We start from the raw sequence: 13,658 nt of genomic DNA, 5'->3' as shown, positions 1-13,658 counted from the left end.
TACTAGAATTCAGAAGAATGAGGGGTGACCTAATTGAAACCTATAAAATGCTGAAAGGCCTTGATAGTGGATGTGGAGAGGATATTTCCTATGGTGGGAGAGTCTAAGACCAGAGGACACAAAATAGAGGGGCATTCTTTTGGAATGAAGATAAAGGAGGAATTTATTTAGCCAGAGAGTGGTGAATCTGGAACTCTTTACCTTAAATATATACAAAGACTTAGCCTCCACAGCTGCCTGTGGCAGAGGATGGTAGATTCCTGATTGGTGAGGGCATGAAGGGATATAGGGAGAAGGCAGGAGATTAGGACTGAGCAGAAAGTTGGATCAGCCATGATATGTCAGAACATGCCTCCCCCTTGTACCCCATCCGTTATTTATTTATATACACACATTCTCTCTCTCTCTCTCCTGTTTCTCCCTCTGTCCCTCTCACTATACCCCTTGCCCATCCTCTGGGTTTCCCCCCCTCCCCCTTTTCTTTCTCCCTGGGCCTCCTGTCCCATGATCCTCTCATATCTCTCTTGTCATACCTGTCTAGCTCTTGGCTCCATCCCTCCCCCTCCTGTCTTCTCCTATCATTTTGGATCACCCCCTCCCCCTCCCACTTTCAAATCTCTTACTAACTCTTCCTTCAGTTAGTCCTGACCAAGGGTCTCGGCCTGAAACGTCGACTGCACCTCTTCCTAGAGATGCTGCCTGGCCTGCTGCATTCACCAGCAACTTTGATGTGTGTTGCTTGAATTTCCAGCATCTGCAGAATTCCTGTTGTTTGCGTAGTTTAAATAATGTTAGCTATACTAATGAACGAATGACACCTGTTAAACTCACCTCAACATGTCTTTTACAGTATTAACCCACCATGGGCAATAGAAAAGTCACTGTTGCAAATAGGAATAGGGTTCCCCTGGTCCTCACCTACCACCCCACCAGCCTCCGGGTCCAACATATTATTCTCCGTAACTTCTGCCACCTCCAACGGGATCCCACCACTAAGCACATCTTTCCCTCCCCCCCTCTCTCTGCATTCCGCAGGGATCGCTCCCTACGCAACTCCCTTGTCCATTCGTCCCCCCCATCGCTCCCCACTGATCTCCCTCCTGGCACTTATCCGTGTAAGCGGAACAAGTGCTACACATGCCCTTACACTTCCTCCCTTACCACCATTCAGGGCCCCAAACAGTCCTTCCAGGTGAGGCAACACTTCACCTGTGAGTCGGCTGGGGTGATATACTGTGTCCGGTGCTCCCGATGTGGCCTTTTATATATTGGCGAGACCCAACGCAGACTGGGAGACCGCTTTGCTGAACATCTACGCTCTGTCCGCCAGAGAAAGCAGGATCTCCCAGTGGCCACACATTTTAATTCCACATCCCATTCCCATTCTGACATGTCTATCCACGGCCTCCTCTACTGTAAAGATGAAGCCACACTCAGGTTGGAGGAACAACACCTTATATTCCGTCTGGGTAGCCTCCAACCTGATGGCATGAACATCGACTTCTCCAACTTCCGCTAATGCCCCACCTCCCCCTTATACTCCATCTGTTACTTATTTTTATACACACATTCTTTCTCTCACTCTCCTTTTTCTCCCTCTGTCCCTCTGAATATACCCCTTGCCCATCCTCTGGGTTCCCCCCCCCTGTCTTTCTTCCCGGACCTCCTGTCCCATGATCCTCTCGTATCCCTTTTGCCTATCACCTGTCCAGCTCTTGGCTCCATCCCTCCCCCTCCTGTCTTCTCCTATCATTTTGGATCTCCCCCTCCCACTTTCAAATCTCTTACTAGCTCTTCTTTCAGTTAGTCCTGACGAAGGGTCTTCACCCGAAATGTTGACTGTATCCCTTCCTAGACATGCTGCCTGGCCTGATGCGTTCACCAGCAACTTTGACGTCTGTTGCTCTGGGATAATCTGATCAGAGCAATTGACGGCAGAAGAAGATCCTCTCATATCCCCTGTGCCAATCACCTGTCCAGCTCTTGGCTCCATCTCTCCCCCTCCTGTCTTTTCCTATCATTTTGGATCTCCCCCTCCCCCTTTCAAATCTCTTACTAGCTCTTCCTTCAGTTAGTCCTGACGAAGGGTCTCAGCCTGAAACGTCGACTGTACCTCTTCCTAGAGATGCTGCCTGGCCTGCTGCATTCACCAGCAACTTTGATGTGTGATGCTTGAATTTCCAGCATCTGCAGAATTCCTGTTGTTTATGAAAGCTTGCTAGTTTGCATTAGGAGTTTGAGAGGAGATTTAATATGTTACCAAAATATATTTCCAAAATTTTCAATCTGTCATTAATTACATTTATTTACTGAGCCACACTGCCCAGTAATCTCCTGAACTAATCTGAGAGTAATCACCGGACAATTTACAATGACCAATTAATCTGCCAACAGGTACATCTTTGGACTGTGGGAGGAATCCTGAGCAGCCAGAGGAAACCCATGTGGTTACAGGGAGAACGTACAAACTCCTTACAGGAAACGGTAGGAATTGAACCTGGGCTGTCTGTACCGTAAAGCACTGTGCTAATCACTATGCTACTGTGCACTGGGATAGCATGGTAGCATAGTGGTTATAACAACATTTTATAGTACCAGTGATCCGAGTTCAATTCCCACCATTGCCTGCTAGGAGTTTATATATACTCCCCATTACCACATAGGTTTCCTCCCGGTGCTTTGCTTTCCTCCCACAGTCCAAAGACATACCAGTTGGTAGGTTAATTGGTCATTGTAAATTGTCCTGTGATTAGGCCAAGGTTAAATCAGGGGTCGCTGGGCAGTGTGGTTCTAAGTGCCTACGCTGTACTCTATTTCAATAAATGGGGTGTATGAGGTGTCAGGGAGGGGTAGCTCCTCTTGTGGGGGAACATGTCGCGTCTTTTTCAAGGCGGTTAGTCCACCTTTGGTCCCCACCTGGCACTCAGCTCTTCCCATAGCTGTTTGCATGCGACAGAGGCCACACGCTGGGCAACGGCTTTGACAAGCCACCTAAACCAGGTGAGGGTAGCCAAAGGGTCTCAAACCCTCGGTGAGATAAGGGGTTGTCTATCCCAGCATATGAAGACAGACTCCAGCAGATTGAGCAGACGAGACCGATGGAAGGTCCAAGGGTCAAGAAAGCAAGCGTCGTGAAACGTGTAGAGCAGGACAAGACACAGAAGACATCCCGGTCATCCACTGTGCCTAGTCCCATCTCCAGCCATCTCAACTCTGTCTTGCCACTGGATCCAGATGGGAATTGGGAAGAGAGGGAGTGAGGCTGACGCTGTGCAACTCTCCCTCACTTAAATCCAAGTCATGCACTAGTCTCAACACCATCATAATGCTGTCGAGATCCTCATCGACATCGACGATGGACGAACACACACATATTTCTATAAAAATTCATTAATAAACAGCTTTTTAAAGTTGAGAATCATTACTTGTACCATTACTGAAGTTGACTGTATATTCTAGAACTAATTGAAATTAAATTGCTCAGCTGTGATGGTTGCAGTTGAAATCTCTGCATACAAGTTCCATAAATAATCAGCATTCTCTGTACTCAGCTGTAGTTTAACAGAATAGCTGAAGATGTTATTAGTTGCAGAGGAGAAGTGAATATTGATTGTAGCATTAGCATCAATCATTGAAGACTTATCACCTGCAGAGTTTCAAATCAGCTTTGTAATTGGTAGGACTTCAAAGAGGCCAAGACGGATTGTTTACTTGCTGTTCTTGACTGAAAATGGCTGCAAATATTTCAGATTTGCCTTTGCCTCTCATGTGCTGGGTTTTGCTATCACTGAGGATAGCAACGTTTGTGGACCCAGCTTCTCCAGTGACCTGACAGACCAAATGGTCTCCTCTGTGCCATTATAACATTGAGCTTCATTTACCACATCTCTAGCAAGTTTGTTCTGTCAGTGGTACTGAACATCTCCAGGCAATGTGATGGAGTTGTGGCTTAAAATTTTGCTCAAAAGTATGATACCGCAAATGTGAGTACACTGAGCTATCTTAGACTATTCAGGTCACATCCCAGAGTACATTTATTTTCAAAGTATATAGACTGTATATTACCATATATTACCTTGGTTTGTTTTCTTGCAGGTACTTACAGAAAAAAAATACAATAGAATTTACAAAAATTTATACATAAAAGACCAGCAACCAATGTGCAAAAGACAAAACCGTGCAAATAAAAAAAACAATTCTGAGAACGTGTGTCATAGAATCCTTCAAAGTGAGTTTGTAGGTTGTAGAATCAGTTCAGAGTTTTGCTGAGTGAAGCTATCCACGTTGGTTCAGGAGCTTGATGATTGTACGGTAATGTTTCTGATCCAGTGGTGTGGGACCTCTCTCAATTTCAGCACATTATTAGATGTTAATGAAGGAAACTGCAAAGTTGGCTGTGGCAAATGCGCCTTTTTCAAGAATGTTATAATTAAATGACGCTGTCGTGTTTTATTTGATGATGGGTTTGATACAACACAGAGGCTTCCAAGGTCAATTCAGTGGCGCAATTAAGAGTAAACATTAGGATTATAAATCTTCAGGCTGATCTAGGCCAGATAAGGACAGAAGATATCCTTTCTCATTGGTTATTATTGACCCAAATAGGTTAAAATATGACAGCCTGGCAGTTTTAAAAGTATTAGCTTTAAATTCCACATTATTCACAGAACACAGTCAGTAACTGGGTCAACATTCCTCTAACCAACACCATGAGAAAACTGGTCATTCATCAAAATTTTGTTTGAATGATGTGGTAATATTTCTTTCAATTTAGCCTCTGTCACCATTTTTGCTGTACATTCAATGATACGAAACATCTCAATATGCCTGAGGGAATACAGCACTTCACTTATGCAGAATTTTCTTTTTAATATGGGCAAAGAAAGTTAATACATTAGCTGAAATACAAAATGTATCTGTTAGTTCATGCATTCTTACCCAATTCTCTGGAGACCGGTGATTGGGAACTCAGCTCTCCTAACTTCGAAATAGCATCAAAGTAAGTCTTGCCTGCAGCTGCCATAGCTGTTAAAATCAACAGTAAAATAATTTTAATAAATGGCAATTTTGTTTAGACATGCTTCAAAGACAGCACTAAAGACACCAAAAAGAGCAAGCCTGATATCATACCAGTCCTCTATTATAATTTCTATGGATTGATTATGACTTCATTGTCATAGATCATACAATTATCTATTATATTTTATCAGCACAGTAGCACAGTGCCAGCGACCAGGGTTCAATTCCCGCCACTGTCTGTAAGGAGTTTGCATGTTCTTCCTGCGACCATGTGGGCTTCCTCCCACATTCCAAAGACATACAGATTAGTAAGTTCATAAGTCATAAAGTTGTAATTGGGCACCACGGGCCTGTAACCAAGCTAAATTAAAAATATTCAAATTATGTAAAACTGTACTTGAGTGCCTACATCCCAAATGAACTCAATCTGCTTGAGTTGGTCAAAAACAAAAGCAGGAATTTATATATGCATTTGCAAGGTTGTCACAAATGATTTGAAGCAAATTTAGTAATATCCCATTGTAATCACTGATATAGCGCAGCAATGAATTTTGCGTCCAGTCCCAAAACAGCAACATACTATTATCCAAATAAGTTCTAAACATATTAATTGAAGAATATTGGACAAAACATCAGGGAAAACTCCTTTCTTCTGCAATATTGTGTCATCCAAAGTGTGTAGATCTGGCCTCATATGACTATATCATCCAAAGGTAGCAGCTTGAACATGACAATATTCCCCTGTAATACAATGGAGTCCATTCTAAGCTTTGAGCTTAGGAACTTTCATTGTCTTCCAAGAAGATAGCAGTGCTGACAAAGACACAGGTAACAACTATATATTTCAATATCAAGTTAAATGAGAAAAAATGCAAGCACTGCAAACCCATTACAAAACCAGAAAATGTGCACAGCTAAGCCATTCTTTTTAATAGAGATACAGGACATAATGGAACTTTCTGATAGGGTTGTCTCTGGCTGCTTTATGGCATTATATCCTGAATCTTGGGTAAAAGGGAGCTTCAAGTTCATTTTATGAGAAACGAATTGTTTTGTTTGATAATTCTGTTTATACCCAATTTGTCCATTTAAGAATTGGCTTTTCAAGAGCTTTTGAGGAGATTCAGTTTAATGGTTTTCTTGTAAGCACAAGAGACTGTAGATGCTGGAATCCGGAGCAGAAAAAATAACTGCTAGAGAAACTCAGCAGGTCAGGCAGCATCAGTGAAGTCAGAAATAGTCAACATTTTGGGTTGGAACCCTGCATCAGGACGGAAAGAGCAATAGTTAGAATGTAACTTCTACCAGACATCTCCTCTCTAGTACTTTGCTCATCTAACTGTAGCTCAGTACTAATGTGAAAATTTAAAATTCTATCCTTAACATTCAAAACAAAAAAATTTAGTCAAATACTTGGGATGGCAGAGTAGCCAAGCTATTAATGTTACACTATTACAATGCCAGCAACAGAGGTTCAATTCCAACCATTTCCTGCAAAGAGTTTGCATGTTCTCCCTATATCCATATGGTTTTCTCCAGGTATTCTGGTTTCCTCCTTTCAAGACTTACAGGATTAGCAGGTCAATTGGTCACATGGTATAAATGGGCAGCACAGGCTCATTGAGCTGGAAGAGCCTCCAAAGTAAAAATAAATAAAAATGAAATGGCCTAACAGCTATCTTTTGAAATCTTAAGTTTATCATTAGATCAACCGGGACCAAATCCAAAGCACGAATTGATAAGAATCAGTACAAATTCCTTTGATCAAGGAAAATTAGACTTTTCTTATTCTATTAAGCTCACTCAGCAAACTGCTCTTAATATAATGACAAGAAAGGAAGTGTCTACTTTAATGGGCTGGGTCTCCTTTTGAGCCAACTGGGTATAGAACTATATTTTTCTACAGAGTGCTTACTGAACTTAAAGTATGATTTCATAATTATGTGGTGTAAGCCACAATCTGCAGATTTAATTGATTCATTCCTCAGGGAACAAGTCAAAGGCTATGAAAAAAGTCCAGATTTAAATTTTCCTAAAAAATTCCAGCTCTGTTTCGCAAAAGAATGTCAGCTAAACTCCTTTTTTTAAAAAAAGTAATAACTGCAAAGTTTCTAATTTTGTCTTATTTTGTCTTAGTTCAAAACCTAGTTAGGAGACTTAGTAATTTTTCTTCGGGTCTCTACTGCAGTTCAAATTATAATTGTTGAAAGGTCCCTTCCCAATTAAGATAAACTCCCGAGAATAATTACAATTAAAATTTCTCCCTTAACTGACAACAACCAGACCAAAATTAGCTTACGTCTCTTTCAATCAGAGAATATAGATTATTAAAAAAAATGTCCTACACAACCAAACAGAAGTACTTTGAAACAAGGACAGTGTTAAAAGATGGGGGGGGGGGGGGGTAAGAGGCAAAAAAAGAGAACCATCTTCGTTCTGGTAAGCCTGGGGTACCATAGACTTAATGCTGTAACACAGTAGCATAGTTGTTAGCACAATGCTTTACAGTACCAGTGACCTGGGTTCAAATCCTACTGCTGTCTGCAAGGAGTTTGAACGTTCTCCCCGTGACCATGTCGGTTTCCAATCGGTGCTCCGGTTTCCTCCCACAGTCCAAAGATAGTTAATTGGTCACTGCAAATTGTTCCGTGATTAGGCTAGGGTTAAACTGGGGGTTGCCAGGCAGTGTGGCTCGAAGGGCCTTTTCCATGATGTATCTCGATAAATAAATAAAATAAAGCAATATTGCCCCTTTAACTTTTCGGTAAGGCATTTGACTCAGTCCACATTCATTCTGTTTACACTAGATTTCCTTACGTGATTCAACTTCAACTTTCTTTGTCTGTTAAATAGTTTCAAATCCTTAAAGTATTTCTTGATTTACAAACGTTGATTTACAAATTTTATGCATCTTCTGTTTATGAAATTAATTTGTGTTATAACAATTACTACTGGAACACATTGTATCACAATTCCCACAAGGCATTCTTTGTAATTTACAAAACTTTGCTTGAAGAAATCTTTGCAGGAATGCAGGCTTTTGGATATTGACTAATGACTGTACCCTCACTTAGCATAAAGGTCTGGTCAAGCAAAAAAAATCTATCCCCTCATTTTCTGAATGCATAACTGTCATATGATCATAGCAACATTAAACAGAGTGCAAATCGACTGTTGAGGTATAATCTAGCACTGAAGTCAACTCTATTAAACCATACACTAAAGTTCAAAGTGTGTTTACACTATATACAACCTTGAGATCTGTCTCCTTGCAGGCAGCCACGAAACAAAGAAACCCAATAGAACCCATTTAAAAAACACTGATAAACACCCAATGTACAAAAAAAATCTTGCAAACAAAAGCAAACAACAATGAGAACTGAATGTCATGAAAGTGGGTCCACAGCCATAAAGCCAGTCATCACTGCAGCCAATTCAGGAGCCATTAGTTGCAGAGACGAGTAAACCTGAGCAGCGAGCTAAACACTGGCTCTTCCCTCTCCTTCGGCCCAGACTCCCTGATTCCACGCCCCCCCCCACCCCCCCAATCTGACCCAGCACTTAAAATCGGCCAAACCTCTGGTAGTTCCTCGCACTGACCTGGGCTCTGCTACTTTGATACACACTCAGGCCCATCACCTTGATTTGGCCTGTACACGCCACGACTCAACCATCGTGCACCGTAGAGACTTCAGTTCATACCTCAAAAATGCCAGGTCGTACAGGCAGTTCAAAAGATCAACTCCGAAAGGGAAGTTACAGGCCATTTATACAATAATCGTATCTGAGAAAGTGTGATTAATACAGTAGTTTCTAGCTTTGTGTGCTACCAGCAAGTCATCGCTGTGTGTCACCAGCACCATTTTAAACCAGAATCAGAAAAAAGGATAAAAATATTTGCTTTATTTGTTGTACGTACATCAAAATATATAGTGAAATGAATCGTTGAGTCAATGACCAATATAGTCCAAATGTGCGCTGGGGGCAGCCTACAAGTGTTGTCATGCTTCCACCAACAATCATGCTATATTTATGACAATTTTAAAGTGGATACAGAGTAAAAATCACTACAGTTTCATTTACAATGGCACTTTTACAACAGAAAATCTTGGTCAATTGAACTGGATTACGAAAATGTTTCCATCCCATTTACCCAAACATAATCAAATTTAATTTGAAAGGTCTGCTGCTTAATAAATTGTCATAATTCTGTCAAATTCCAACAGGTCAAGTCCAATCCACTGGATTAAAATTAGATCACAGTAATATGCTTCAATTAAACCTGATTTACTTGATCCAAGGACAGCTCAACATTAACTGATTTACCATACCACCTTCCAGAGGCACTCTTCTAAAGAAACACATCTTGTTCTTCAACCAACACACATCAAAGTTGCTGGTGAACGCAGCAGGCCAAGCAGCATCTATAGGAAGAGGCGCAGTTGACGTTTCAGGCCGAGACCCTTCGTCAGGACTAACTGAAGGGTCTCGGCCTGAAACGTCGACTGCGCCTCTTCCTATAGATGCTGCTTGGCCTGCTGCGTTCACCAGCAACTTTGATGTGTGTTGCTTGAATTTCCAGCATCTGCAGAATTCCTGTTGTTTTTGTTCTTCAACCCTCAGAATACATTAAGCAAACCAAAATTGCGTAAGGCCCGACTTTGAAAGGGAAGGAAGATGACTTCCCAGTTGGTAGAATTATAGGTCATCAAGATTGACTAAAGAAAATGGGACACTAATTTTAGGAAAGCAAACCAAGGATATGACAAAGGGAATCTCTGAGAGGGAGAGGCCAGCATTGCTATGGAGATTTCACTGTCACAGAGCCAGCTGGTTAACAAGTTAATGAGGCCAGTTAGAGATGGGGAAAAAAAAACACAGCAAGGTTTTAAAGCTATGAACAAGAGACTGAGAAATAAAAAAAGATTTATAAAACCCTTTTCACAAACACAGGATTTAACAAAGTTTTTTTATAGTCAATAAAGAATGTATAAATGTAATCATTGTTGGTCTGCTAGAAGGCTAAACCAAGTACATAACGAGATAAGTGAGAGCGTGAAGCAGAAAGAAATCGTTAAAACAAAATGGGAATATCTGAGAGCGAGGTCCTGGTTGTCTAAGTGATGCCAATGTTTACAGACCTGCCTGATTAACAAATTAATGAGAGGAGACAAATGATAAGTGCAGGTAATGCACCTCCCAAAATTTCATATAAGAGTACTTAAGGGAAACCGCAGGTGAAAATGGAAAAGCAAACTAGCCAGCCATGAAGGGGAACAGTCACCTTGAAATGCTGAAAGGGGAGATGATGTCTCTACTGATGGAAACTCACCATAAAGTGGTGGGAGTTGTAAAGAATGATACATTAAATGTACAGACAGATGTGGTGGAAGCTGAACACCAGAGAACACCATCCTTGCTCTGGTTTTGAAGAGCAAGAGTGACAACAGATGTAGGAAATAGCTGAGGACTCTGTCTGCTATGGTACAGGAGAAACAATGGTTATGGAAAAGGGAGTAAATCTAAGAAACACCTGTGTGGAAGGTTTCATCATTGGAGCAAGTGGAACAGACACCAGGAATTGGGAGGAAAGGAAATAAGTTCTTAGAGGAAGCAGGGAGAGAGAAAATATAGTCAAGATATCTGTAGGTATGGATATTGGTTGTTAATCTATCCCAAGATCAAGACAGGGAGATCCAAAAAAAATGAACTGAAAATAATAGCAGGATGGAACTTGGCAGCAAAAGTAATGAAATTTTCCAGTTCAGTATGAACATGAGAGAGATTTAGACTGTTTGATGACATTGTTTGTTCCAAGCACATGGGCAGAGGAGATTGGAGATTCAGAGGTCATGTTATTTTAGGCTGTACAAGGCTCATTTCAAGTTGTATTGATGCAAGGAGGTGTTCCTTTCCAAGTGAATAGCAGAACTTTGGGGCAAGCAGAGAAGAATTTTACCAAACATTTCCAAAGTGATGCTGGGGAATGATAATCTGTTTATTGCCAACCTTTGAATTATGTGGAATATCTACAGAAGCCACCCAATTTGCTGAATATTTTCAGAATTTTGTAGTTTACTTTTAGATTTGTATATTTAGTATTTTGATATTCATTCACTAGTCTAGTTACAATAAAACTGACCCCAGGTCCATCACTGAAGATGTGTCCAAGTAGCACCAGAAGGTGTATTCTACAACAACCATCAGCAAGTTTAGGACTTGCCTTTACACCTGTTAATACTACTGTTTACATTCACTTTTATAAAGTTACACATTATCACAATAAATCTTCCAGCATTCAAAGGTGTGGTAACAGGAGCCCTAGTGAATTTCATGGAACACAGGATACATCTCTTGCTGAGTCCGATACAGAACCATCAGGAATTGCAAATAGATTGTGGATCAGTTTTACTGTACCTGGCAAAATCGTGGATCATCAGTGTTACTGCACCTTGGCAAAATTGACTGTACCAGGTTTCATTTCTAAGTACTGGACTGAAATGTTTTATTCTGATGCACCACATACTGTACTGAGCAGAGTTTTACCAACTGTCAGAATTTGCATTTTATAAAAGTAAAAGTAGAAACACATCACTTACTTAAAACAGGGCAGTCTAAATTAAAAGAACAAGTATTCTCAGAAATAAAGGATTTTCCTTGATTAATAAAAGTAAAAACAATCTAGATAGATATGGAATATAATGGATCAATTAAATACATTTGCATAGCTGTACAAAAACAAGCATATCCACTAAAAACAACTCCCTTGAACCAGATTAATCATCCAAATCACTTGAATATATAAATCATGCACGAGACCATAAAGCAAAGGAGCAGAATTAGGCCATTTGGCCCATTGAGTCTGCTCTGCCATTCCATTATGGCTGATTTATTATCCCTCTCAACACCATTCTCGTCTTCTTCCAGTAATTTTTGGTCCCCTGACTAAGCAAGAACTACCAACGTCTGCTTTAAATTATACCCAATGACCTGGCCTCCACAGCCATCCATGGCAATAAATTCCACAGATTCACCACTCTCAAGTGTGGAGCAAGCAAGTGTAACAAACAGCAAAGTCTTAGCATTGTTATCACAGCAGCAGGTAATATTATTGTGGACCTTAGACTAAGTTGCAAATCACCAGGAAAAGAGGATGCTTTGCATATGTAAAGATATGCAAGGACGAGAGTCAACCAGATAATATTGTTTTAAAGTGGTAATCGATTCTTTAATCTTACATGATAACATGCAAAAATCGTTCTCTGCAATATTGATGTTGAGTCCCGTTGAAATTATCCATCGACTTTTCCCGTTCTGAAATAATGCAAGTTACAGTGCTGAGACCAGAATTCAGATTAACTTGGGCAAATAGTGCAAGTATACAATAAGAAAAAGTTGTCTGAGATCCAATAGAGTCACATCATTCCGATGTTAATAATTCCGATATATTACATTTTCAGCTATTTTACACTTTAATATTTTTAAGAAAATCAGTAAAAATCAACACATAAAAAATGCAATCCAGACAACATTTGTTTATAAAAAGGGTCGATTTTACCATTTTTGGGATAATTAGTTCTCCCTGTGGAGTCATGGAATGCAGATTGGTAAATGTGTTTTATTGGAGACACTTAGTTGTTTTGCTGTCAACCACAAGATTAAAAGCAAAGTATTGATGCAGGATTTAAGAGCAAATATTACATGGATGCAGTGCATATCAGAACGTTTCTATCAGATCTACACAGGCTTAATTTACATGTAATCAAAAAAACTAGCATAAACATTGTCTGTGACAAGGCAAGTATTTTTCTGTAATCATACAAACAGGATACAGAAACTTAAATTGTACAGCATGTGACACCATTGTTTAATATTTGGGTACAATTCCATAAATCACGAGGGACTGGTGTTCACATTTGACAGGCTGCATAGCAAATAAAGGCATTGCATAATAAAATTATATTATAAGAAAATGAATAAAATAATTTAGCAATCTATGACATCATTAACTGTTGTTTTAGGAAGCTGCAAGAAACTCAGCTTATTTGTTGCTATATCACAATACAATCACAATCATTCTTTATCTCTGTCCATTTCACTATGTATACGGACTGATGGAGGGGCTCAGCTTTGTTGATACCCACACATTTGCTTGGACATCCTTCATATACAACACCACCTTAGGACTATCCCTACCAAATCTGACATGGGAGGCTTTTAAACTACTTTCTAAATACCGTACCATGGTCAACAATAGCCAAGGGACATCATGCTTGAATCCTACTACACTGGGGAGTTTAACATAGGACAGTACAGCCCCATCAGCCCACGGTATGCTGACCTTTTAACCTACCCCAAGATCAATTTAACCTATTCTTCCTACATATCTATCCATTTTTCTATCATCTATGTGCCTAACAGACTCTTACATGTCCCTAATGTATCTGCTTCTACCACCACTCCTGGCAACACGTTCCACACAACCACAACAGTATGTGAAAAAACCTCTGACATACCCCGCCCCAATACTTTCCTCCAACCACCTTAAAATTACGTGCTCTTCAATTCATCATTTCAGCACTGGGAAAAAGTAACCAGAATTTAAATTCATGGAATAAAAGAGCCGCCATCAGTAATGG

General features: G+C 40.3%; 1 protein-coding gene across 2 annotated transcripts in view; it reads right to left on the bottom strand.

Annotated features, from left to right (window-relative positions):
- LOC134352135 (brain-specific angiogenesis inhibitor 1-associated protein 2-like protein 1) overlaps positions 1–13,658 on the bottom strand; it is a 143,060-nt gene that overhangs the window by 117,023 nt on the left and 12,379 nt on the right. For both annotated transcript variants that reach the window (XM_063059364.1, XM_063059363.1), the window contains exon 3: positions 4,939–5,025. In XM_063059364.1, the coding sequence (XP_062915434.1) occupies positions 4,939–5,025 (87 nt within the window). The remainder of the gene's footprint in view (positions 1–4,938; positions 5,026–13,658) is intronic.

Source organism: Mobula hypostoma, chromosome 9 (genome assembly GCF_963921235.1).
Source record: "Mobula hypostoma chromosome 9, sMobHyp1.1, whole genome shotgun sequence".
Classification (NCBI taxonomy): Eukaryota; Metazoa; Chordata; class Chondrichthyes; order Myliobatiformes; family Myliobatidae; genus Mobula; species Mobula hypostoma.
The sequence above is the reverse complement of the archived record's forward strand: the minus strand, read 5'-3'. Positions and strand labels throughout refer to the sequence as shown.